This window comes from Rissa tridactyla, chromosome 26, assembly GCF_028500815.1.
Source record: "Rissa tridactyla isolate bRisTri1 chromosome 26, bRisTri1.patW.cur.20221130, whole genome shotgun sequence".
In the NCBI taxonomy this organism is placed as follows: domain Eukaryota; kingdom Metazoa; phylum Chordata; class Aves; order Charadriiformes; family Laridae; genus Rissa; species Rissa tridactyla.
The window spans coordinates 1,315,149-1,339,537 of record NC_071491.1 but is presented as its reverse complement, the minus strand read 5'-3'; the positions used below and the strand labels follow the sequence as shown (position 1 = coordinate 1,339,537).

Sequence of the window (24,389 nt, the reverse complement as noted above, 5' to 3'; positions counted from 1 at the left end):
GCTGCCCGGCTGGGACCAGCTGCCAGATGGTGGAGGACTGGCCCAAATGCGTGCCCAACAAGCCATCCTGCAACGACGTGCATTGTCCACCTGGGACCAGCTGCCAGATGGTGGAGGACTGGCCCAAATGCATGCCCAAGAAGCCATCCTGCAACGACGTGCATTGTCTGGCTGGAACCACCTGCCAGATGGTGGAAACCTCCCCCAGATGCCTCCCCAACAAGCCCTCGTGCAAAGACCTGCGTTGCCCGAAGGGGACGACATGCCAGATGGTAGAGGGTTGGCCCAAATGTGTGGCCAACAAGCTGTCGTGCAACGATCTGCATTGTCCATCTGGAACGACGTGCAAGATGGTGGAAACCTCCCCTAGATGCGTCCCCATCAACCCGTCTTGCAACGATGTGGATTGTCCCAAGGGGACAAGGTGCAAGATGGTGGAAACCTCACCCAGATGCCTCCCCGTCTCGCACCCCCCACTCATCTGCCACGTTTTGGGGCGTTGGCGCTACCGGGCCTTTGACGGGAAGAACTACGGCTTGGCCGGAGCTTGTACCCAGACCTTGGTGACCACCTGCAGCGCCCGGTTGCCCACCCTCCAGGTCACGGCGAGTGGCCAGGTGGGCAGGGGACCGGGCGCCACCTTCAGCCACGTCACGCTCCGCAGCGATGGTTACGAGGTGGTCCTGCTGCGAGGAGAAGAGACGATGGCCAGGGTAAGGACACGGCCCCGGGCGGAAATGGGAGGCAGTGGGGGGGGTCGGGTCTTCTTCAGGAGGGGCCCCAGGCATCTGGGGCTTCCCACCCCATTCCCTCACCCCCCAGACCCCATAACTGGGGAGGGGACCCAGGTGTCCCAGCCGGTGTCCCCTCCCCGCAGGTGGCTGGGCGGCAGGTCCGTCTGCCCCTCTCGCTGGCAGAGGGCCGGGTGCGTGTGGAGCGTCGGGGGGGGCCAGCGGCGGGTGACAACAGCCACGGGCCTGCGGGTGGCCTTCGGCGGGGACGGCGCGGTGACGGTGACGGCGCTGGCGACGCTCCGGGGACAACTCTGCGGGGTCTGTGCCCAGCCTGAGGAAGGGGACAACGGGGGACAGGGGCTGCAGTGCCGTGAGTGGGGGCAGGGGTGGGGATGGGGGGGGAAGCGGTGGGAGGAAGGGAGATGAGGATGGTGGGATGGAGGGAGAGGTAGAGGAGGCTGAAGGACGGATGGATGGATGGATAGATGGACAGATGGAGAAACAGTGGAAAAAGGATAAAGGGATGGAGGGATCAAGAAATGGGTGAAGAAGGATGAAGGATGGATGGATGGAGAACCCTTCCAGAAGGATGGATGGAGGGATGGAGGGATGGATGGAGAACCCTTCCAGAAGGATGAAGGGATGGATAGAGAACCCTTCCAGAAGGATGGACGGAGGGATGGAGGGAGGGATGGATGGATGGATGGAGAACCCTTCCAGAATAATGGATGGAGGAAGGGAGGGAGGGATGGATGAAGAACCCTTCCAGAAGGATGGATGGAGGGATGGATGGAGGGATGGATGGATGAAGAACCCTTCCAGAAGGATGGAGGGATGGATGGAGAACCCTTCCAGAAGGAAGGATGGATGGATGGAGGGAGGGAGGGAGGGAGGGAGAACCCTTCCAGAAGAATGGATGGATAGATGGAGGGAGGGATGGATGAAGAACCCTTCCAGAAGAACATCCGTACTAACCACTACTCCTCCTGTCCCCACAGCTCCATCCTGCTCATCCAAACACCCCCAGGAGCCCTGTGCCCCCAACCCCGTCCCCAAACCCGTCCCCGCCTCCGCCACCTGCTCCGCCCTGGGCATGGGCCACCTCCGTACCTTCGACCGCCTCCACCGCGACTTCCCCGTCTCCTGCCTCTACCTCTTGGCCGGTCTCTGCCCCGGCGCCGGGGGGGCCGAGCCCTTCCGCGTCCTGCTGCGTGGTGGCCCCGGTGGCATCAGTGGCGTGGAGGTCCTCGTGCATCGCACGCGCGTGGGGCTGGAGGCCGGGCGGGTGACGGTGAGTAGCTCTATAGGGGGGAGGAGGGCAGGAGGAGGGCGGCGGGAGGGCGGGGAGAGAGTACGAGGTGCGAGGAGGGGGTAAGGGTGGAGTAACGATGGGGTAAGGGTGGAGTAAAGACGGGGTAAGGACAGAGGAAGGAGGGAAGAACAGGGGAGAAAGGAGGGAGGAAGGATGGGGTAAGGAGGGAGGAAGGATGGAGTAAGGAGGGGGTAACAACAGGGTAACGATGGGGCAATGATAGAGTAAGGAGGGGATACGGAGGGAGTAATGATGGAGTAAGGAGGGAGTAAGGAAGGATGGGGCAAGGAGGGACGAAGGATGGAGTAAGGAGGGGGTAACAATGGGGTAACGATGGGGCAATGATAGAGCAAGGAGGGGATAAGAAGGGAGTAATGATGGAGTAAGGAGGGAGTAAGGAAGGATGGGGCAAGGAGGGACGAAGGATGGAGTAAGGAGGGGGTAACAACGGGGTAACGATGGGGCAATGATAGAGTAAGGAGGGGATACGGAGGGAGTAATGATGGAGTAAGGAGGGAGTAAGGAAGGATGGGGCAAGGAGGGACGAAGGATGGAGTAAGGAGGGGGTAACAACGGGGTAACGATGGGGCAATGATAGAGTAAGGAGGGGATAAGGAGGGAGTAATGATGGGGTAAGGAAGGAGTAAGGAAGGATGAGGTAAGGAGGGAGGAAGGATGGAGTAAGGATGGAGTAAGGAGGGGGTAAGAATGAGGTAAGGAGGGAGTGAGTGGGGTAAGGATGGGGTAAGGAGAGGATAAGGAGGGAGGAAGGCTGGATTAGGGATGGAGTAGGGATGGGGTAAGGAGGGAGTAGGAAGGGGGTAAGGGTGGGGTAAGGAGGGAGTAAGGGTGGAGTTAAGATGGGGTAAGGAAAGAGTAAGAAGGGAGTAAGGATGGGGTAAGGAAGGATGGGGTAAGGAGGGAGTAAGGAGGGCCTTGGAGGGCTGGGATGAAGGGGTGAGCAGTAAGTGAGCAGCTTATGAGTAAACCGTGAGTAGCGAAAGAGGAAACCACGAGTAACACGTGAATAAGCCCTGAGTAAAGAGGGAGTAAACCATGAGCAGAGTTGGTAAACCATGAGTGGTGAGTGAGAAAACTCCAAACCGTGAATAAACCACGAGTGGGGAGTAAGAAAACGATGAGTAGCGAGGGAGTAAACCACGAGTAACAAGCGAGTAAACCCCAACTAGAGAATTAGTAAACCAGGGCTAGCGACTGAGTAAACCACGAGCAGCAAGTGACTAAACCATGAGGAACGAGGAAACCCTGAGTAACAAGTGAGTAAACCAAGTAACGCATGAATAAACCACGAGTAACTACAGAGGAAACCATAATGTGTGAGTAAACCACAAGTAACGAGGGAGTAAACCCTGAGTAACGAGTAAATTATGAATAACGAGCGAGTAAACTCTGAGTAACAAGCAAGAAAACTCCGAGTCACAAGTAAATTATGAGTAACAGGCGAGTAAACCCCAAGTAATGAGTAAATGACAAATAACAAGCCAGTAAGCCTCGAGTAACGAGGTAGTAAACCCCAAGTAACAAGTAAATGATGAGTAACGAGCGAGTAAACCCCGAGTAACAAAGAAATGGGCTCCAGGGCAGCCGAAAACTGATTCCGCCCCCTCCGTGACCCCCATTTTCTCCCCTGTGACCCCCGTTTTCCCTCTGCCCACCAGGTGAATGGCGTCGCCACCCGCCTGCCCCACACCCTGGGGACCTCCTCGGTCACCCTGGAGCCCCGGGGGTGGGAGGTGACACTGAAGACCCCCCAGGGGGTAACGGTGGCTTTCGACGGGCACCACGGTCGGGTGAGCGTCCAGGTGCCGGGCATTTACGGGGGGCGGCTCTGCGGGATCTGCGGGGACGGGGACGGGGACCCCCGTAACGACGTGGCACCGGCGGGGGGGCAGGCGGAAGGGGGGTGCGATGGGGAAGTTTTGGGGTGCGGGGGGCCAGGGAAGGGGGACGAGGAAGAGTGTGGGGTGGTGACGAGGAAGGACGGACCCTTCCGGCTCTGCCACGGGACCGTTCACCCTGAAACCTACTACCGGGACTGCATCGCCGACCGCTGTCACCGCGAGGGCGCGTGTCGCGTCATCTCCGCCTACGCCGCCGCCTGCCAGGAGGCCGGGAGGAGGGTGCTGGGATGGCGCTCCCAGGGCTTCTGCCGTAAGTCACCCACCCCCAGCGCACCCCAGCGTCGGGTGGGAGGGGGGACCTGCCCCATAGAACACCCAGGGGACCCAGGTGTTGGGCTAGGTTGGGGACACCAGCCCCATAGAGGACCCAGGTATTGGGTTGGGTTGGGGACACCAGCCCCATAGAGCACCCAGAGGACCCAGGTATTGGGTTGGGGATACCAGCCCCATAGAGCACCCAGGGGACCCAGGTGTTGGGTTGGGTTGGGGGTACCAGCCCCATAGAGCACCCAGGGGTTGGGTTGGGGACACCAGCCCCACAGAGCACCAGGGGACCCAGGGGTTGGGTTGGGTTGGGGCACCAGCCCCATAGAGCACCCAGGGGACCCAGATGTTGGGTTGGGTTGGGGGTACCAGCCCCACAGAGCATCCAGGGGACCCAGGGGTTGGGTTGGGGGTACCAGCCCCATAGAGCACCCAGGGGACCCAGGGGTTGGGTTGGGTTGGGGGTACCAGCCCCATAGAGCACCCAGGGGACCCCAGCAGCCATGTGGGAGGGGACACCAGACCCACAGAGCATCCAGGGGACCCAGGGGTTGGGTTGGGGGTACCAGCCCCATAGAGCACCCAGGGGACCCCAGCAGACATGTGGGAGGGGACACCAGCCCCATAGAGCACCCAGGGGACCCAGGTGTTGGGTTGGGGACACCAGCCCCATAGAGCACCCAGGGGACCCCAGCAGCCATGTGGGAGGGGACACCAGCCCCATAGAGCACCCAGGGGACCCAGGTGTTGGGTTGGGTTGGGTTGGGGACACCAGCCCCATAGAGCACCCAGGGGACCCAGGTGTTGGGTTGGGGACACCAGCCCCATAGAGCACCCAGGGGACCCAGGCATCCAGGCTGGACCCCCAATGTCCCCCTCTCTCCATCTCCCCCCAGCACCCACCTGCCCCACGGGCACCCGCTACGCCCTCTGCACCCCCGGTTGCACCCCTGGGTGCCGGGAGGGCTGCGTGTCCCCCCCCAGTGCCGGGGACACCCAGGGGTGCTCAGAGGGTCCTCAGACAGCAATGGGTGCCACCAGCCCCCCGGGGACCTGCCGGGCCGTGGGGACCCATCACTACGTGAGCTTCGATGGGGTGACGGTGGCTGTGGGGGACAACTGCTCCTACGTGGTGGCCCAGAGCTGCGGCCCCCCAGGGGGTCACCCCGCCTTCGATGTCACCGTCACCGACCCGCCCCGGGGGGACAGCGGAGGCCGGAGGGTGACGGTGACCGTGGAGCAGCGGCGCTGGGTGCTGCAGGGTGGGAGACCCGGCGTGGTGGAGGTGAGGGGGAGGAAGGGGGGGGGTGGGCAACAGTGGGGGGAGATGGAGATGGATGGAGAAGGTTGGAGAAGATTTGATGGATGGACGGATGAAGGTTGGATATGGATGGATGGAGAAGGATGGATGGAGAAGGTTGGACGGAGAAGGATGGAGAAGGATGGATGGATGGAGAAGGATGGACGGAGAAGGCTGGATGGATGAATGGATGAAGAAGGTTGGAGAAGGTTGGATGGAAGCACGAAGAAGGTTGGATATGGATGGATGGATGGAGGTTGGATATGGATGGAGAAGGATGGATGGAGACGGTTGAAGAACGATGGATGGATGGAGACGGTTGAAGAACGATGGATGGATGGAGACGGTTGGATATGCATGGATGGAGAAGGATGAAGAAGGATGGATGGAGAAACTTGGATGTGGATGGAGAAGGTTGGATATGGATGGAGAAGGATGAAGAACGATAGATGGATGGAGAAGGTTGGATATGGATGGAGAAGGATGAAGAACGATAGATGGATGGAGAAGGTTGGATATGGATGGAGAAGGATGAAGAACGATGGATGGAGAAGGTTGGATATGGATGGATGGAGAAGGATGAAGAACGATGGATGGATGGAGAAGGTTGGATATGGATGGAGAACGATGAAGAAGGATGGCTGGAGACAGAGAGATGGAGAAGGTTGGATGGACGGAGAAGGCTGGATAGAGATGGATGCAGAAGGTCGGATATGGATGGATGGAGAAGCTTGGAAGGAGAAGCCTAGAAGCATGGATGGATGGATGGAGAAGGTTAGAAGAATGGAGAAGGTTGGATGAAGGACAGGTGGCTGGCTAGAAGGCGGCGGAGGACCACGCGGAGCAGCCAACCAGGTCCCCCCCCACTTACCCCACCCCACCCCACCCAGGTGGATGGTGCCGCGGTGCCGCTGCCCTTCTGCCTGCAGGACCGGGCCGTCTGCGTGACCCCCCGAGGTGCCACCGCCCTCCTCCTCCTCACCAACTTCGGCCTCCGCGTCACCGCCGGCCCCGGGGCTGCGGTGGCCATCACCCTGTCCCCGCGCTACCGCAATGTCACCTGCGGCCTCTGCGGCAACTTTGATGGCCACCCCTACAACGACCACCTCCACCAGGTCACCACCGGGGCCACGTGTCATCGTCCTTGTCCCGGTCCCACGTGTCCCCCGTGTCGCCAGCCCCCCAAGAAGGCCTTCGTCCACACCCAGCTCTGTGGTGTCCTCCGGGCCCCCCGAGGTCCCTTTGGGGACTGTCACGCCTTGGTCCACCCCAGGATCTTCTACGACGTCTGCCTCCAGGAGCTCTGCGAGGCCCCTGGGGACAAAGAGGTCCTCAGCGAGGTCCTGGGTGCCTACGAGGCCGCCTGCCACCAAGCTGGGGCGCGGGTGGGACCCTGGAGCGCCTCCAACGTCTGCCGTGAGTTGGGGACCGTGGGGACACAGGGTGGGAGGTGGACATGGGGCTGGTGAGGCCTTTAGAGGACTTGTGGGGCTCCTACGCGGCCATCCACGATGTCCATCCATGATGTTCTCCAGCTCTTTCCATCCACGACATCCCATGTCCATGATGACGTTTGTGTGTCCATCCAACATTTCTCCAGCTCTGTCCATCTGTGACATCCCGTGTCCATGACCTTTGTGTGTCCATCCATGTTCTCCAGCTCTCTGTGCACCCATGACATCCCCGTGTGTCCATGATGACCTCCATGTGTCTATCCCTGACGTTCTCCAGCTCTCTGTCCACCGGTGACATCCCTGCCTGTCCCTCCACGGTGTCATCATGGTGTGTGTCCACCTGTGACATCTCTACGGGGCCATCCATGATGTCCTCCACCTGTGACATGTGTCCCTCCACAGCATCCCCTCTGTGACTGGCCATCTGTGACACCTTTACGTGGCCATGATGACCTCCAGGTGTCCATCCCTATGTGTCCACCTTGTCTTCTACCCATGTCTCCATGATGTTCTCCATCTCTCTGTCCATCTCTGGTGGCCCCTCTTTAACTGTGACATCCCTACGTGACCTCCCATGATGCTCTCCACCTCTGTCCACTGGTGACATCCCCACATGTCCACGATGTCCCCAATGCCTCTGTGATGTGCTTCATCTCTCTGTCCACCCATAACTTCTCTACCCATCCCTCCACGAGGTGTCACATATCCTCATGTCCCCACCCAACCCCTATGTCACCTACAGCCCCGTGGTGCCCCGAGGACTCTCGCTGCCGGCCCGGTGACACCTGCGTCCCCCACCGAACGCTGCTGCGGCGGGACCTGCTTACAGGTGAGGGGACACCGTGGGGACAAGGAGAGGGATCGGGGGGGGAAGGGACCTCCAGGTCAGGGGACACCATGGGGACAGGGGATGGGAGGACCTCCAGGTGAGGGAACACGATGGGGATGGAGAAACCCCACCAGGAGAAGAGAGGAGGAAGGGAAGAGTGAGGAGATGAAGAAACCACTGAAGGAGGAACCTTTAGATGAACCAATCAAGGAGCTGCTTCAAGGGTTTCTCCATGGGTTTGTGGAGACGCGGATGGAGAAACCAGTAAAGATGAAGATGGATGGAGAAACCATTCAAGAATGGACGGAGAAGTAGACGGCCAGTGAGGAAGGACAGAGATGGGTGGGTAGGTGGAGAAACCATTGAAGATGGATGGAGAAATGGATGGAGAAACCACGAAGAGGGATGGAGAAACCACGAAGAGGGATGGAGAGCTGGAGAAGCCCCTGAAGATGCAACGGATGGAAGAGGAATCCCCCGAAGATGGACGGATGGAAGAGGAATCCCCCGAAGATGGACGGATGGAAGAGGAATCCCCCGAAGATGGACGGATGGAAGACGAACCCCATGAAGATGGATGGATGGATGGATGGATGGATGGATGGAAAAACCCCCCACTGAAGATGGATGGAAGAAGAACCCCCTGAAGATGGATGGAAGGAAGAAGAACCCACCGAGGACGGATGGATGGCTGCAAGAGGAGGAAGAGCTGGGAGATACGGATGAAGAAATGGGAGGGTGGACAGGAGGGATGAGGAGATGGATGGTGGGATGGACGGGGGGTGGCGATGGGGGGGACAGAGAAGCCCCTGACCCCGTGTCCTCCCCCAGGCCAGCTGCTGGGAGCGTTGCCGCTGCGAGGCCTCGGCCAGCCCTTGGTGGCCCCCGGGGACGCCGTGGGTCAGATCCTGGCTTTGCCCTTGGGCCTCCGGCCCCTCCAGGGCCTCCCCGTGGTCCCATAATGCCTCTGGCCCCAAGGAGGAGGTGGGGCAGGGGGGGGGACCCCGGCGTCTGGGGAGGGGGTTGTCCCGTGTCCCCCCCGCCCCCAGCCCCCGCCTTTTTAATTAATTAAAAACCTTCTGGTTCCAACTCTGGAGAAGTCTCCAATCCATCCCCTCCCCAAGCAGGGGATCCAGGCGTCACCCCCCCATCTCGGGGACATCCCCCACCCGCCTTGGGGACACCTCACCCCCGTGGGGACATCCCCCACCCGCCTTGGGGACACCTCACCGCCACCTTGGGAACATTCCTCCCCCCCCCCCCGCCCCCCGCCCCACCAAAAACCATACCCAGGACCAGTTCAACCCTTTATTGGCCTTGCCACCACCCCGGTGACAGCGGTGTCCCCTCCCCCGCCCAGGTGACAGCCGGGTGTCCCCTCTCCCGGGGTGGGGATTGGCTGTGTCACCCCCCTCCCCTTGGTGGCGGCCATGTCACCTTTTCTCCCCCCCCGCCACTGGGTGACGCAGATGTCCCCTCCCCGGGGGCGGTGGGTGAAGCTCAGATCTTGCCAGGGAAGGTCCCCTCCTCACGGTACTCGTCCCACGTTGTCACCTGCGGGGTGACACGGTGACAGGGCGGGTGACCCGGTGACACCACAGGGGACACGGGGACCACGGTGACACCACGGGGGGACACTGTGGGGGACATGGGGACACGGTGGGGACACCAAGGAGACACCGTGCCGGGGACTGTGACCATGGGGACACCCTGGCAATCCTGAGGACAAGGGCGACATCGTGGGGACACCACAGGGACATCGAAGGGACCCTATGGGGACTGAGGGGCCAGGGAGGTGACACTCAAGGGGGACCCTGAGGGCCACGGGGACACCAAGGGGGACATCGTGGGGGACCTGGGGACACCAAGGGGGACACCCTGGCAATCCTGAGGACCCTGGGGACACTTGTGGGGACCTTGTGGGGACTCTTGAGGGCCATGGGGACAGCGGGGGGACAACGTGGGGGACCTGAGGGCTGTGGGGACACTGCGGGGGACCCGAGGACCATGGGGACACTAAGGGGACCCTGAAGGCCATGGGGACACCGTGGGGACATCGGGGGGGGACCTGAGGGCCATGGGGACACTGAGGGGACCCTGAAGGCCATGGGGACACCGTGGGGGGGACCTGAGGGCCATGGGGACACTGAGGGGACCCTGAAGGCCATGGGGACACCGTGGGGACATCGGGGGGGGACCTGAGGGCCATGGGGACACTGAGGGGACCCTGAAGGCCATGGGGACACCGTGGGGACATCGGGGGGGGACCTGAGGGCCATGGGGACACTGAGGGGACATCGGGGGGGACCTGAGGGCCATGGGGACACTGAGGGGACCCTGAAGGCCATGGGGACACCGTGGGGACATCGGGGGGGGACCTGAGGGCCATGAGGACACTGAGGGGACATCGGGGGGGACCTGAGGGCCATGGGGACACTGAGGGGACCCTGAAGGCCATGGGGACACCGTGGGGACATCGGGGGGGGACCTGAGGGCCATGGGGACACTGAGGGGACATCGGGGGGGGACCTGAGGGCCATGGGGACACTGAGGGGACCCTGAAGGCCATGGGGACACTGTGGGGACATCGGGGGGGGGGACCTGAGGGTCATGGGGACACTAAGGAGACACTGGGGGGTCCTGAGGCCCATGGGGACACCGTGAGGACACAGAGGGGACATTGTGGGGACCCTGAGGGCCACGGGGACGCTGCGGGGACACCCTGGGGATCCTGAGGCCTGTGGGGACCCTGAGGACCCCCCACGGGGACGCTGTCGGGACCCTGAGGACACCGAGGGGAGGTCGTGGGGACACTGCAGGGGACCTGAAGACCGCGGGGACACCTTGGGGACCACCTTGGGGACAAGGGAGGTGACACTCACCCAGGAGGTGGGACAGAGGGACTTGTAGACGCGATAGTACCACTGGCAGGGACTGGCGTCCGCTCCCTTGGCCGCCATCGCCTTCTCACAGCGGTGGAAATCTGGCAGGGAGGGGACAAGAGGGGACGTGAGGGGACAGGAGGGGACAGAAGGGGACAGAAGGGGACAAGAGGGGACAGGGGGGGACAAGAGGGGACAGGGGGGGACCCGTACCCAGGTAGTTTTGCCAGCAGTTCTTGGTCTGGTTCTGGTTGGGGAAACGGCTGTCGAACGGCGCCGTCTTGTAGCGCTGCAGCTTGGCCTTGATGTCCTCCGCCATGGCTGTAGGAGGTAATTAATAAGGGGTAATTAATCACTCCAGACTAATTAACGATCCTCCGGAATAATTAACCCGTCTCCGGGAAGTATTAAGACCCGCGCGAATAAAAGGAAGGGGCGGTAAAGCGGATTCTTGGGGAGCGGGGGGGGGGGTACCCCAAAGGAATAATTAACAGGGCTAATTAACCCCTGCCCCAGACTAATTAACACCCCCTGGAACTAATTAATAAGCCCCCAGGATAATTAACCCCCCTCGTGGAATAATTAACCCACCCCTAGGAAAAATGAACGCCTGTTGGAATAAAGAAAGGGATGGTAACGGGGGGGTTGATGGGGAAGGGGAGACCCCAAGGAAGTAATTAACAAGGATAATTAACACCCCCCAGACTAATTAACACCCCCTGGGGCTAATTAACACACCCCCGGGAATAATTAGTCCCCCCCTAAAGAATTAATCCCCCTGGGAACACAAGAAGAGAGGGTAATGGCAGGGTGTTGGGGAGGGGGGCACCCCAGGAGGATAATTAACAAAGCTGATTAACCCACCAGATTAATTAACTCCTCCTCTCTGATTAATTAACCCCCCTCAGAATAAATAATCCCCCCCGGAAATGATTAATTTCTCTTTGGAATAATTAATTCCCCCTAAGAAGAACAAAGGGGATGGTAACGCGGTGGGGGGCACCCTGGTAAGGGGTAATTAACAGGCCTAATTAACCCCCCCAGGCCTAATTAACAACCCCACGAGGCTAATTAACATCCCCCCCCCCCCCCCGGCTAATTAATCCCCCGGGAATAATTAATCCCCCCGGGAAGGAGAAGGGGGGTGGTAAAGAGGGGGGGGGGGGGGGGCAAATTGGGGAGGGTGCCCCAGCTGGGGGTAATTAATGGGCCTAATTAACCCCCCGCGGACTAATTAACAAGCCCCCGTGCTCCCAGTAACCCCCCCAGCGCCTCCAGTACCCTCCCAGCGCTCCCAGTAACCCCCCCCGGTGCTCTCCCAGTGCTCCCAGTTCCCCCCCCGGGCCCTCCCCAGTGCTCCTAGTAACACCCAGTGCTCCCAGTAACCCCTCCAGACCCCTCCCAGTGCTCCCAGTAACCCCCCCGGTGACCTCCCAGTCCCTCCCAGTTCCCCCCCCTCACCCGGTACCGCCGACTGGGCTCAAAGTGACTTTCACCGCCGCCCGCCCGCCGGAACCAACGAGACAAACCGGAAGCGCAGAGCGCCGCCCAAAAGTGACGCGCCCTTTCTCCCCGCCCTCCCCAGGCAATCAAAGGGGAGTAACCATCGAGACGCGGCGGGTAGAGCGGCCCACCCCCAGGGAGGGGCCGGCGCTCGGAGGACCGCGGCGGCCATGGAGAGGGAGGCGGGAGGACTGAGCGTCACCTGGGGCCTACGCGGAAGTGCCGCCCTAAATACCCCGAAACGGCCCCAAAATGACTCAAAAATACCCTCAAGAAAACCAATTTCGCATTAAAAGCCTCCTCGTACAGGCAAATAGCCCTCGGATCCACCCAATACCCTGGTTTTGCCCCAAAATATCCCTCAGGGACCCCAAAACAGCCCAAAATGGCCACCAGGGCTGTAATATGCCCCCGAATTCCCCCCAAATGTCCCCAGATCCCAACCAGAATCCACAAAAGCCCATTTCTGTCCTCAAATTCCCCTCAGGATCCCCAAAAGCCCATTTCTGTTCCTAAATCCCCCTCCAGGACCCCCAAAAGCCCCATTTCTGTCTCCAGATCCTCCCTCAGGACCCCCGCCAAAACCCATTTATGTCCCCAAATCCCCCCCAAGACCCCAAAAAGCCCAATTTTTGTCCCCAAATCACCCCAAACCTCCGATTTCTGTCCCCAAATCCCCCCCTAGCCCCCAAATCCCCATTTCTGTCCCTAAATGTCTCCCGAGGACCCCCCAAAACTCCGGTTTTGTCCCCAAATGTCTCCCGAGGACCCCCCAAAACCCCATTTCTGTCCCCAAAAGACCACCCAGGACCCCAAAAATCCCCATTCTTTCCCCAAATCCCCTTCAGGACCGAAACTCCCCTATTTCCCGTCCCAAATCCCCCCCAAACCCCCATTTCTGTCCCCAAAACCCCATATAGGACCCCAAAAGACCAATTTCTGTCCCCAAATCCCCACCCCCGAACCCCCAAATCCTCGTTTTTGTCGCCAAATCCTCACGCAGGACCCCAAAAAACCCCACTTCTGTCCCCATATCCCACCCAGGACCCCCAAAACCCCTATTTTTGTCCCCAAATTCCCCCCGGCCCCGGCGTCGGACACTAGGACCCGGGGCAGCCCCTCTCGCTCCCTCCCTCCGCGGCTCACTTCCGCCCGGCCGTGGGCGGGGCCGTGGCGTCGGCCGCGGGGCGGCGCATGCGCGGGATCCACCCGGAAAAGGGGTCGGGTCCCCTCCGCGTGGCGGCACTTCCGGTTCCGGGGGAGGGACGGGCGTTGAGAGCGGCGCGTGCGGTCCCGCGTGGAGTCCGTGGTGGGATGAGGCCAGGTGGGAACTGGGATATACTGGGAGGGACTGGGAGGGGACTGGGATGGACTGGAAGGGATTGGAAGGGGATTGGGGGGGGACTGGGATGGACTGGGAGGCGATTGGGATGTACTGCGGGGGAACTGGGATGGACTGGGGAGGGGATTGGGGGGGGGACTGGGGAGGTACTGGGAGGAACTGGGGTGGACTGGGAGCGTATTGCGGGGAGTGTTATGGGATCGGGAGGGGACTGGGAGGGAACTGGGGTGTATTGGGAGGGACTGGGAGGGTATTGGGGGAGCAATTGGGGGGGATCTGGGATGGACTGGGTTATACTGGGAGGGGACTGGGGTGGACTGGGAGGGACTGGGGTGGACTGGGAGGGACTGGGAGGGACTGGGAAGGGCAGGGATGTAGTGCGGGGGGGCGGGGGACTGGGAGGGATGTGGCGGGAGGGTGTTTGGGCCAAACTGGGAATACTGGGAACCCCGGGGGGAGGTTACTGGGCCCCGTCCCAGTCCGCCCCAGTGCTCCCAGTTGCCCCAGTTTGACGGCGGCTCCCGGCAGGTTTCAGCCCCCGGGGGGGGCGGGGCGGCCGCGGCGGCGGCTTCCGAGGGGGCCGAGGTGAGTGACCTCTCCCAGTGCTCCCAGTAAGGCCGGGCCCGGCCCTACTGGGAGCCCCACGCCCTTCCCAGTCCGCCCAGTTTGCCCCCCTGTTTTCCCTCCCAGTATGGCCGGCTGCCCCCCAGTTCCCCCCCCCCGCCCCCACAGCATTCCCAGTGCTCCCAGTTCCCCGCCCCCCAGTGTTCCCGGTGCCCCCAGTACATCCAGTCCCCTCTCCCAGTGCCCCCCCATGATTCCCAGTGCTCCCAGCTCTCATTCCCAGTGCCCCCAGTACTCCCAGTCCCCTCTCCCAGTGCCCCCCCATGATTCCCAGTATTCCCAGTGCCTCCAGTACTCCCAGTGCTCTCTCCCAGTGCCCCCCCATGATTCCCAGTGCTCCCAGTTCTCATTCCCAGTGCCCCCAGTACTCCCAGTCCCCTCTCCCAGTGCCCCCCCGTGATTCCCAGTGCTCCCAGTTCTCATTCCCAGTGCCCCCAGTACTCCCAGTCCCCTCTCCCAGTGCCCCCCCATGATTCCCAGTATTCCCAGTGCCCCCAGTACACCCAGTGCTCTCTCCCAGTGCCCCCCCATGATTCCCAGTGCTCCCAGTTCTCATTCCCAGTGCCCCCAGTACTCCCAGTGCTCTCTCCCAGTGCCCCCCCATGATTCCCAGTATTCCCAGTGCCCCCAGTACACCCCGTCCCCTCTCCCAGTGCCCCCCTGTGATTCCCAGTGCTCCCAGTTCTCATTCCCAGTGCCCCCAGTACACCCAGTTCCCTCTCCCAGTGCCCCCCCATGATTCCCAGTACTCCCAGTTCCCCTCCGCAGCATTCCCAGTGCCCCCAGTACACCCCGTCCCCTCTCCCAGTGCCCCCCCATGATTCCCAGTGCTCCCAGTTCTCATTCCCAGTGCCCCCAGTACACCCAGTTCCCTCTCCCAGTGCCCCCCCATGATTCCCAGTACTCCCAGTTCCCCTCCCCAGCATTCCCAGTGCTCCCAGTCCCCTCTCCCAGTGCTCCCAGTTCTCATTCCCAGTGCTCCCAGTACCCCCAGTTTCTCTCCCGCAGGTGGGGGTTTCCAGCCCCGGGGCGGGGCCCGGGGGGGCGGGGCCGGGGGGCGAGGCCGAGGGGGCCCCCCCCGGGGAGGCTCCGCCCGGGGGGGCCGGGGGGGCCGCGGCGGCTTCAGGGGGGGCAAGAAGGTGACGGTGGAGCCGCATCGGCACGAAGGTACGGGGGGGGGGTGGGGGGGGGACTCTATGGGGCAGAGATATGGGGCAAGAGTGTGGGGGGGGGGGGCCTCTATGGGGCAGGGATATGGGGCAAGTTTGGGGGGGGTCTGTGGGACGGTTTAGGGGTCCCATGGGGCAGCTGGGGGGGGCTGTGGGGCAGACGAGGGGGGCTGTGTGGGTGGGGTTATGGGGTGACTGGGGGGCTCTATGGGGCAGGGGGGGGCCGTGGGACACGGCTCTGGGGCAGTTGGGGGGCAGTTTAGGGGCCCGTGGGGCGACTGGGGGGCTCTGTGGGGCGGTTGGGGGGCTCTATGGGGCGGGGGGGGGCCGTGGGGCAAATGGTGGGGGGGCTCTGGGGCAGTTGGGGGGCAGTTGAGGGGCCTGTGGGGCAGGTTGGGGTGGGCTATGGGGCAGTTGGGGGGGGGGGGGGCTATGGGGCAATTGGGGACAGTTGGGGGGGGCAGTTTAGGGGGCTGTGGGGCAGGTTGGGGGGGGTATGGGGCAATTGGGGGCGTGGTTGGGGGGCAGTTTAGGGGGCTGGGGGACAGCTTGGGGGGAGGCGGGGGGGTAGCTGTGGGTCTCGTGGAGCAGTTGTGGGGCAGTGGGGGGGGTGGGGGGTGTGCGGGGGTTGGGGGGGAGCATCTATGGGGCGGTGCCGGGGGGATCTATGGGGCAGCCGTGGGTCCCTGCGCCCCCCAGGCGTGTTCATCTGCCGGGGGAAGGAGGACGCGCTCGTCACCCGCAACCTGGTGCCGGGGGAGTCGGTCTACGGGGAGAAGAGGATCTCGGTAGAGGTACTGGGAGGGACTGGGAGCAACTGGGAGGGACTGGGAGGGGGTTGGGGGGAGCGGGGAGGGGGTAAGGGGCAACTGGGAGGGACTGGGGAAGGGAGTAAGGAGGCACTGGGAGGGACTGGGAGCAACTGGGAGAGGTGGAGGAGGCCACCAGGACCTTCTCGAGGTCCATACTGGGAGCACTGGGAGGTGGCACTGGGGGGGTGGCGGGGTGTCTGTGGGGTGTCACAGCTGGTGGGTGACGTGCCCCCGTCCCTGTGACGGTGACACCGAGGTGGAGAACGTCACCGGGACCTTGTCCCCATGGTGGCGACACCAAAGCTGAGGGCATCACCAGGACGTTCTCGAGGTCCATACTGGGAGCACTGGGAGGTGGCACTGGTGGCACTGGGGGGGTGGCAGGGTGTCTGTGGGGTGTCACAGCTGGTGGGTGACGTGCCCCCGTCCCTGTGACGGTGACACCGAGGTGGAGAACGTCACCGGGACCTTGTCCCCATGGTGGCGACACCAAAGCTGAGGGCATCACCAGGACGTTCTCTAGGTCCATACTGGGAACGCTGGGAGGTGGCACTGGTGACACTGGGAGGGGGGGGGGTGTCCGTGGGGTGTCACAGCTGGTGGGTGACGTGTCCCCGTCCCTATGACGGTGACACCGAGGTGGAGAACATCACCGGGACCTTGTCCCCACGGTGGTGACGCCAAAGTTGAGGGCATCACCAGGACCTTCTCGAGGTCCATACTGGGAGCACTGGGATGTGGCACTGGGAGGGCGGGGGGTGTCCGTGGGGTGTCACAGCCGGTGGGTGACGTGTCCCTGTGCGTCCCCGTCCCTGTGACGGTGACACCAAGGTGGAGAACGTCACCGGGACCTTGTCCCCATGGTGGCGACACCAAAGCTGAGGGCATCACCAGGACCTTCTCGAGGTCCATACTGGGAACGCTGGGAGGTGGCACTGGTGGCACTGGGAGGGGGGGGGGTGTCCGTGGGGGTGTCACAGCTGGTGGGTGACGTGTCCCCGTCCCTATGACGGTGACACCGAGGTGGAGAACGTCACCGGGGACCTTGTCCCCATGGTGGTGACGCCAAAGTTGAGGGCATCACCAGGACCTTCTCGAGGTCCATACTGGGAGCACTGGGAGGTGGCACTGGGGGGGTGGCGGGGGTGTCCGTGGGGTGTCGCAGCTGGGTGGGTGACGTGTCCCCGCGCGTCCCTGTCCCCAGGACGGTGACACCAAGGTGGAGTATCGCGCTTGGAACCCCCTTTCGCTCCAAGTTGGCAGCCGCCATTTTGGGTGGCATCGACCAGATCCACATCCGGCCGGGGTCAAAGGTCCTTTACTTGGGCGCCGCCTCGGGGACAACGGTTGTCACACGTCTCCGACATCGTGGGACCCGGTTGAGGACACGGGGCCCACCGCCCCCATTGGGGACGTCACCGTGGGGTCCCGGCGTGAGGGGGACAGCAGGATGGGGTCACCAACCCCTCGGGGCCAGCTTGGAGGTGGCATCTCCATGGGCTTGGGGACATCTTTGAGGTCCTTTGGGGGATGTCACCGGGGGGGGGTGATGGGCCAAGGGGACGTGGAGGTGGCACTGTGACCCCTCGGGGACGTCACTGGGGGGGTTGCAGCGGGAGGGGGACGTGTCCCTGTGGGTGGCAGATCTTTGTCCTCAGAGTTGTCCCCCACCTTGGGGGACCCCAGAGATGTCCCCATGGGTGGCGGCATCACGTTCCTTGAGGTCTTCTTCACCTTGGGGTCACCAAGGAGGTCCCCCATGGGTGGTGGCTCCACGACCCCCACCTCGGGGGTGGGTCCCCACGACTGTCCCCAGAGTGGGGTGACCTCCCTGTCCCCGTCCCCCCCCCCCCCCCCCCCAGGAGGGGCTGGTCTAACGCCGTGGAGTTCTCCCACCGCTCAGGCCGGGACCTCATCAACGTGGCCAAGAAACGCACCAACGTCATCCCCGTCATCGAGGACGCGCGTCACCCCCACAAGTACCGGATGCTCATCGGTGAGACGCGGGTGGTTCCAGGAGGTCCCAACCGGGGTGGCTTTGGAGACCTGGAGAAGACCTTGGAGGTCTTGGAGAAGACCGTGGGGGTCTCGAGAAGGTCTAGGAGAAGGTTTGGGGGGTTCTTCAAGGTGGTTTGTAGGTTTGGGAGAAGGTCCGGAGGGCACCTGGAGGTATCTCATAGAGGTTTCTGAGGTACCTTTGGCTGTTGAGAAGATCTAAGGTGGGTCTTGGGGTCTTTTGGTGGTCCTTGGGGTCTTTTGGTGGTCCTGGAGAAGACCTTGGTGTTTTGAGAAGGTGTAGGAGAAGGTTTTGGTGCCCTTCAAGTTGGTTGGTAGGTTTGGGAGGAGGTCTGGAGGTATCTCAGGGTGGTTTTTGACGTCGTTTTGGGTGCTGTGGGGCATTTGAGTAGAATTTTGGGGTGTCGGTAAGGTCTAGGAGAAGGTTTTGGGGTTCCTCAAGGTGGTTTGTAGGTTTGGGAGAAGGGTCTGGAGGCACCTGGAGGTATCTCAGGGTGGGTTTCGACGTAGTTTTGGGTGCTGTGGCCATTTGTGGTGGGTCTCGGGGTCTTTGGGTGGTCCTGGAGAAGACCTTGGAGGTCTTGGGAAGGTCCAGGAGAAGGTTTTGGGGTTCCTCAGGGTGGTTTGGAAGTTTGGGAGAAGGTCTGGAAGCACCTGGGGGTATCTCAGGGTGATGTTTGACACGTTTTTGGGTGCTGTGGGCATTTTTGGTGTGTTTTGGGATCTTCTGGTGGTCTCGGAAAAGAATTTTTGGTGTTGGGAAGGTTCTGGAGAACATTTTGGGGTTCCCTCAAGTTGGTTTGGAAGTTCGGGAGAAGGTCTTGGAGGCACCTGGAGGTATCTCAGGTGGGTTTCGACGTAGTTTTGGGTGCTGTGGCCATTTGTGGTGGGTCTTAGGGTGGTCCTGGAGAAGACCTTGGAGGTCTTGGGAAGGTCTAGGAGAAGGTTTTTGGGGTTCCTCAGGGTGGTTTGTAGGTTTGGGAGAAGGTCTGGAGGCACCTGGGGGTATCTCCGGGTGGTGTTTGACACGTTTTTGGGTGCTGTGGGCATTTTTGGTGTGTTTTGGGATCTTCTGGTGGTCTCGGAAAAGAATTTTGGGGTGTTGGGAAGGTTCTGGAGAACATTTTGGAGTTCCCTCAAGTTGGTTTGGAAGTTTGGGAGAAGGTCTTGGAGGCACCTGGAGGTATCTCAGGGTGGGTTTCGACGTAGTTTTGGGTGCTGTGGCCATTTGTGGTGGGTCTTAGGGTCTTTGGGTGGTCCTGGAGAAGACCTTGGAGGTCTTGGGAAGGTCTAGGAGAAGGTTTTGGGGTTCCTCAAGGTGGTTTGTAGGTTTGGGAGAAGGTCTGGAGGCAGCTGGGGGTATCTCAGGGTGGGTTTCGATGTAGTTTTGGGTGCTGTGGCCATTTGTGGTGGGTCTTAGGGTCTTTGGGTGGTCCTGGAGAAGATCTTGGAGGTCTTGGAAGGTCTAGGAGAAGGTTTTGGGGTTCCTCAAGGTGGTTTGTAGGTTTGGGAGAAGGTCTGGAGGCACCTGGGGGTATCTCAGGGTGGGTTTCGACGTAGTTCTGGGTGCTGTGGCCATTTGCGTTGGGTCTCGGGGTCTTTGGGTGGTCCTGGAGAAGGTCTTGGAGGTCTTGGGAAGGTCCAGGAGAAGGTTTTGGGGTTCCTCAAGGTGGTTTGGAAGTTTGGGAGAAGGTCTGGAGGCACCTGGGGGTATCTCAGGGTGGGTTTTCGACGTAGTTTTGGGTGCTGTGGCCATTTGCGGTGGGTCTCGGGGTGTTCCGTGTGTGTGGGGGGGGTGGTTTTGGGGTGTCCCCAATGTCAGGGTGTCCTCCCCCCCACCCCAGGCATGGTGGACGTCATCTTCGCCGACGTGGCACAACCGGACCAGACCCGGATCGTGGCCCTCACGCCCACAACTTCTTGCGCAACGGCGGCCACTTCGTCATCTCCATCAAGGTGACCCTCCCAGTATCCCCCAGTACCCTCCCAGTATCCCCCAGTACCTCCCCAGTATCGCCCGCGTTCCTCCCAGTTCCCCTCAGCGGTCACCAGTTACCCCTGGTACCTCCCAGTGTCGTCCCCCAGTTTCCTTTCAGGGCTCACCAGTTCCCACCAGTATTCCCCTCCAGTTCCTCCCAGTACCCCCCAGTTCCCCCCAGTACCTGGCCAGTATCCCCCTGGTGCCCTCCCCAGTTTCCACAGTGTCCTCCAGTGCTCACCGGTTCCCCCCAGTGTCCCCCCCAGTTCCTCCCAGTACCCACCAGTACGCCCCCAGTGCTCACCAGTTCCTCCTGGTACCCCACCAGTATCCCCCAGTGCTCACCAGTTCGTCCAGTATCCCATCGGTATCCCCCAGTGTCCCCCCCAGTACCCACCAGTACGCCCCCAGTGCTCACCAGTATCCGCCAGTGCTCACCAGTTCCTCCTGGTACCCCACCAGTATCCCCAGTACCCACCAGTACTCCCCCAGTGCTCATCAGTTCCTCCCAGTACCCCACCAGTATCCCCGCAGTGTCCCCCCCAGTAGCCACTAGTACGCCCCCAGTGCTCACCAGTTCCTCCCAGTATCCCATTGGTATCCCCCAGTGTCCCCCCCCAGTGCTCACCAGTACGTCCCCAGTGCTCACCAGTTCCTCCCAGTATCCCACCAGTACGCCCCCAGTGCTCACCAGTTCCTCCCAGTATCCCATTGGTATCCCCCAGTGTCCCCCCCAGTGCTCACCAGTTCCTCCCAGTACCCCACCAGTATCCCCCAGTGTCCCCCCCAGTACCCACCAGTACGCCCCCAGTGCTCACCAGTTCCTCCCAGTACCCCACCAGTATCCCCCCAATGTCCCCCCCAGTACCCACCAGTACGCCCCCAGTGCTCACCAGTTCCCCCCAGCATTCCCCACTGCCCCCCCACACCACCCCCCTCCCACCTCTGGAACCCCCCCATTATCCCCCAGTGCTTCCCAGTATGCACCAGTGACCAGCCCCCAATGCCCCCAGTACTCACCAGTACCCACCAGTGCTCCCCGCCCCCCCCCCAGTTCTGTCCCTCCCCCCGTAATTACCCCAGGTTGGGGCAAATCCCCCCCCAGATCTCCCCTGGGGGGGGGTCCCCCCAATCCCTCCCCCCCCCCCACATTCCTGCCCCCCCCGCCCCATTTCTGCGCCCCCCCCCCCCGCCCCAAAACTGCCCCAAGTCGGGCAAACTCCTCCCCAAATCTCCCCCGGGGGGGAGGAAAGGGGGGGTGTCCCCTGATCCCCCTCCCCCCCCCATCTGCCCCTCTCTGCCCCCTCCCCCCCCCATTTCTGCGCCCCCCCCCCCGCCCCAAAACTGCCCCAAGTCGGGGGCAAATCCCCCCCCCCAAATCTCCCCCGGGGGGGGGGAAGGGGGGGGTGTCCCCTGATCCTTACCCCCTCCCCGCCCCCCCCCCCCTCCAAATTCTCCCCCTCCTCCCCCTTCTGCCCCTCTCTCCTCCCCCCCCTCCCCCCCCCCCCATTTCTGCCTCCCCCCACCCCAAAAACTGCCCCAAGTCGGGGCAAATCCCCCCCAAATCTCCCCCGGGGGGGGGGGGGGGGGAAGGGGGGGTTAGAGGGGGGTCCCCTGACCCCGTGTCGTCGTCCGTGTCCCCCCCCCCCCCCCCCCAGGCGAACTGCATCGACTCGACGGCCCCCCCCGAGGCGGTGTTCGCGGGGGAGGTGCGGAAGATGGCGGGGGAGCAGATGAAGCCCCAGGAGCAGCTGACGCTGGAGCCCTACGAGAGGGACCACGCCGTGGTGGTGGGCGTCTACAGGTGGGACTGGGAGCACTGGGAAGGGACTGGGATGGACTGGGAGGGGACTAGGGGGGACTGGGATGGACTGGGGGGGGGACTGGGAGAGGATTAGGGGGGACTGGGATGGACCAGGAGGGGACTAGGAGGGACCACGCTGTGATGGTGGGGCGTCTACCGGTGGGACTGGGAGCACTGGGATGGACTGGGAGGGGATGGGAGGGGACATGGGGGGACTGGGATGGACTGGGGGGGGGAATGGGAGAGGATTAGGGGGGACTGGGATGGAGTGGGGGGGGGACTGGAAGGGGATAGGAGGGGACTAGGGGGGACTGGGATGGACTGGGAGGGACCACGCCGTGGTGGTGGGCGTCTACAGGTGGGACTGGAGCACTGGGAAGGGACTGGGATGGACTGGGAGGGGACTAGGGGGGACTGGGATGGAGTGGGGGGGGACTGGAAGGGGATAGGAGGGGACTAGGGGGGACTGGGATGGACTGGGAGGGACCACGCCCGTGGTGGTGGGCGTCTACAGGTGGGACTGGGATGGACTGGGAGGGGACTAGGGGGGACTGGGATGGAGTGGGGGGGGACTGGAAGGGGGATAGGAGGGGACTAGGGGGGACTGGGATGGACTGGGAGGGACCACGCCGTGGTGGTGGGCGTCTACAGGTGGGACTGGGAGCACTGGGAAGGGACTGGGATGGACTGGGAGGGGGACTAGGGGGGACTGGGATGGAGTTGGGGGGGACTGGAAGGGGATAGGGGGGGACTGGGATGGACTGGGAGGGGGACTAGGGGGGGACTGGGATGGAGTGGGGGGGGACTGGGAGAGGATTAGGGGGGACTGGGATGGACCAGGAGGGGTCTGGGAGGGACCACGCTGTGATGGTGGGCGTCTACCAGTGGGACTGGGAGCACTGGGATGGACTGGGAGGGGATGGGAGGGGACATGGGGGGACTGGGATGGACTGGGGGGGGAATGGGAGAGGATTAGGGGGGACTGGGATGGACTGAGAGGAGACTGGGAAGAGGATTAGGGGGGACTGGGATGGACCAGGAGGGGACTGGGAGGGACCACGCTGTGATGGTGGGCGTCTACCAGTGGGACTGGGAGCACTGGGATGGACTGGGAGGGGATGGGAGGGGACATGGGGGGACTGGGATGGACCTGGGGGGGAATGGGAAGAGGATTAGGGGGGGACTGGGATGGAGTGGGGGGGGGGGACTGGAAGGGGATAGGAGGGGACTAGGGGGGACTGGGATGGACTGGGAGGGACCACGCCGTGGTGGTGGGCGTCTACAGGTGGGACTGGGATGGACTGGGAGGGGGCTAGGGGGGACTGGGATGGACTGGGAGGGGACTGTGGGGGGACTGGGAGGGGATGGGACTGGATGGGAGGGGACTAGAGGGGACTGGGACGGGCTGGGATGGACTGGGAGGAGACTAGGGGGGACTGGGATGGACTGGGGGGGGACTTAGGGGGGACTGGGAGTGGATGGGAGGGGACTGGGACGGACTGGGATGGACTGGGAGGGGACTAGGGGGGACTGGGATGGACTGGGAGGAGACTGGGAGGGACCACGCCGTGGTGGTGGGCGTCTACAGGTGGGACTGGGAGCACTGGGATGGACTGGGAGGGGATGGGAGGAGCCTAGAGGGGACTGGAGGGGGACTGGGGGGGGGACTGGGATGGACTGGGGAGGGACTGGGAGGGGACTAGGGGGGACTGGGGATGGACTGGGAGGGACCACGCCGTGGTGGTGGGCGTCTACAGGTGGGGACTGGGAGCACTGGGGTGGGACTGGGATGGACTGGGAGGGGACTAGGGGGGACTGGGATGGACTGGGAGGGGACTAGGGGGGACTGGGATGGAGTGGGGGGGGACTGGGAGAGGATTAGGGGGGACTGGGATGGACCAGGAGGGGACTGGGAGGGACCACGCTGTGATGGTGGGGCGTCTACCAGTGGGACTGGGAGCACTGGGATGGACTGGGAGGGGATGGGAGGGGACATGGGGGGACTGGGATGGACTGGGGGGGTAATGGGAGAGGATTAGGGGGGACTGGGATGGAGTGGGGGGGGGACTGGAAGGGGATAGGAGGGGACTAGGGGGGACTGGGATGGACTGGGAGGGACCACGCCGTGGTGGTGGGCGTCTACAGGTGGGACTGGGATGGACTGGAGGGGACTAGGGGGGACTGGGAGGGGGACTAGGGGGGACTGGAGTGGATGGGAGGGGACTGGGACGGACTGGGATGGACTGGGAGGGGACTGGGAGGGACCACGCCGTGGTGGAGGGCGTCTACCGGTGGAACTGGGAGCACTGGAAGGGACTGGGAGGGGTTGGGAGGGGACTGGGATGGACTGGGAGGGGACTAGAGCGGACTGGGATGTACTGGGAGGGGACTAGGGGGTACTGGGACGTACTGGGAGGGACCACGCCGTGGTGATGGCGTCTACA

General features: G+C 62.6%; 2 protein-coding genes and 1 long non-coding RNA gene across 4 annotated transcripts in view; 2 read left to right on the top strand and 1 right to left on the bottom strand.

Moving 5' to 3' along the window:
* Positions 1–9,109: 9,109 nt before the first annotated feature.
* LOC128901571 (cytochrome c oxidase subunit 6B1) lies at positions 9,110–12,318 on the bottom strand. The gene is made up of 4 exons (XM_054183653.1): positions 12,159–12,318; positions 10,911–11,018; positions 10,698–10,798; positions 9,110–9,369 (listed from the first exon to the last, which is right to left on the bottom strand). Exons 2-4 carry the CDS (start codon positions 11,014–11,016, stop codon positions 9,316–9,318), a joined length of 261 nt encoding a protein of 86 aa, XP_054039628.1. The 5' UTR covers positions 11,017–11,018; positions 12,159–12,318; the 3' UTR covers positions 9,110–9,315.
* Positions 12,319–14,429: 2,111 nt separating this feature from the next.
* LOC128901536 (rRNA 2'-O-methyltransferase fibrillarin-like) overlaps positions 14,430–24,389 on the top strand; it is a 10,792-nt gene continuing 832 nt past the window's right edge. The window contains 10 exon segments of the mRNA XM_054183609.1: positions 14,430–14,457; positions 15,175–15,333; positions 16,035–16,129; positions 17,352–17,387; positions 17,389–17,496; positions 17,498–17,525; positions 18,012–18,143; positions 20,008–20,067; positions 20,070–20,119; positions 21,800–22,016. Of these exon segments, the coding sequence (XP_054039584.1) occupies positions 14,430–14,457; positions 15,175–15,333; positions 16,035–16,129; positions 17,352–17,387; positions 17,389–17,496; positions 17,498–17,525; positions 18,012–18,143; positions 20,008–20,067; positions 20,070–20,119; positions 21,800–22,016 (913 nt within the window).
* On the top strand, positions 18,392–19,931 carry LOC128901568 (uncharacterized). 2 transcript variants are annotated; one of them, XR_008463486.1, is made up of 3 exons: positions 18,392–18,501; positions 18,648–18,833; positions 19,010–19,931. It is a non-coding gene; the product is annotated as an uncharacterized LOC128901568 (long non-coding RNA). The 2 variants fall into 2 exon arrangements; XR_008463485.1 differs by having other exon boundaries at positions 18,392–18,587; positions 18,765–18,833.

Coding starts and splice junctions, on each gene's coding strand:
- LOC128901571 (XM_054183653.1), bottom strand. CDS start 11,016: ATGGCGGAGGACATCAAGGCCAAGCTGCAGCGCTACAAGACGGCGCCG. Junction 10,799..10,910: donor CTGCTGGCAAAACTACCTGG/GTACGGGTCCCC, acceptor CCTCCCTGCCAG/ATTTCCACCGCTGTGAGAAG. Junction 9,370..10,697: donor CCCTCTGTCCCACCTCCTGG/GTGAGTGTCACC, acceptor GTCACCCCGCAG/GTGACAACGTGGGACGAGTA.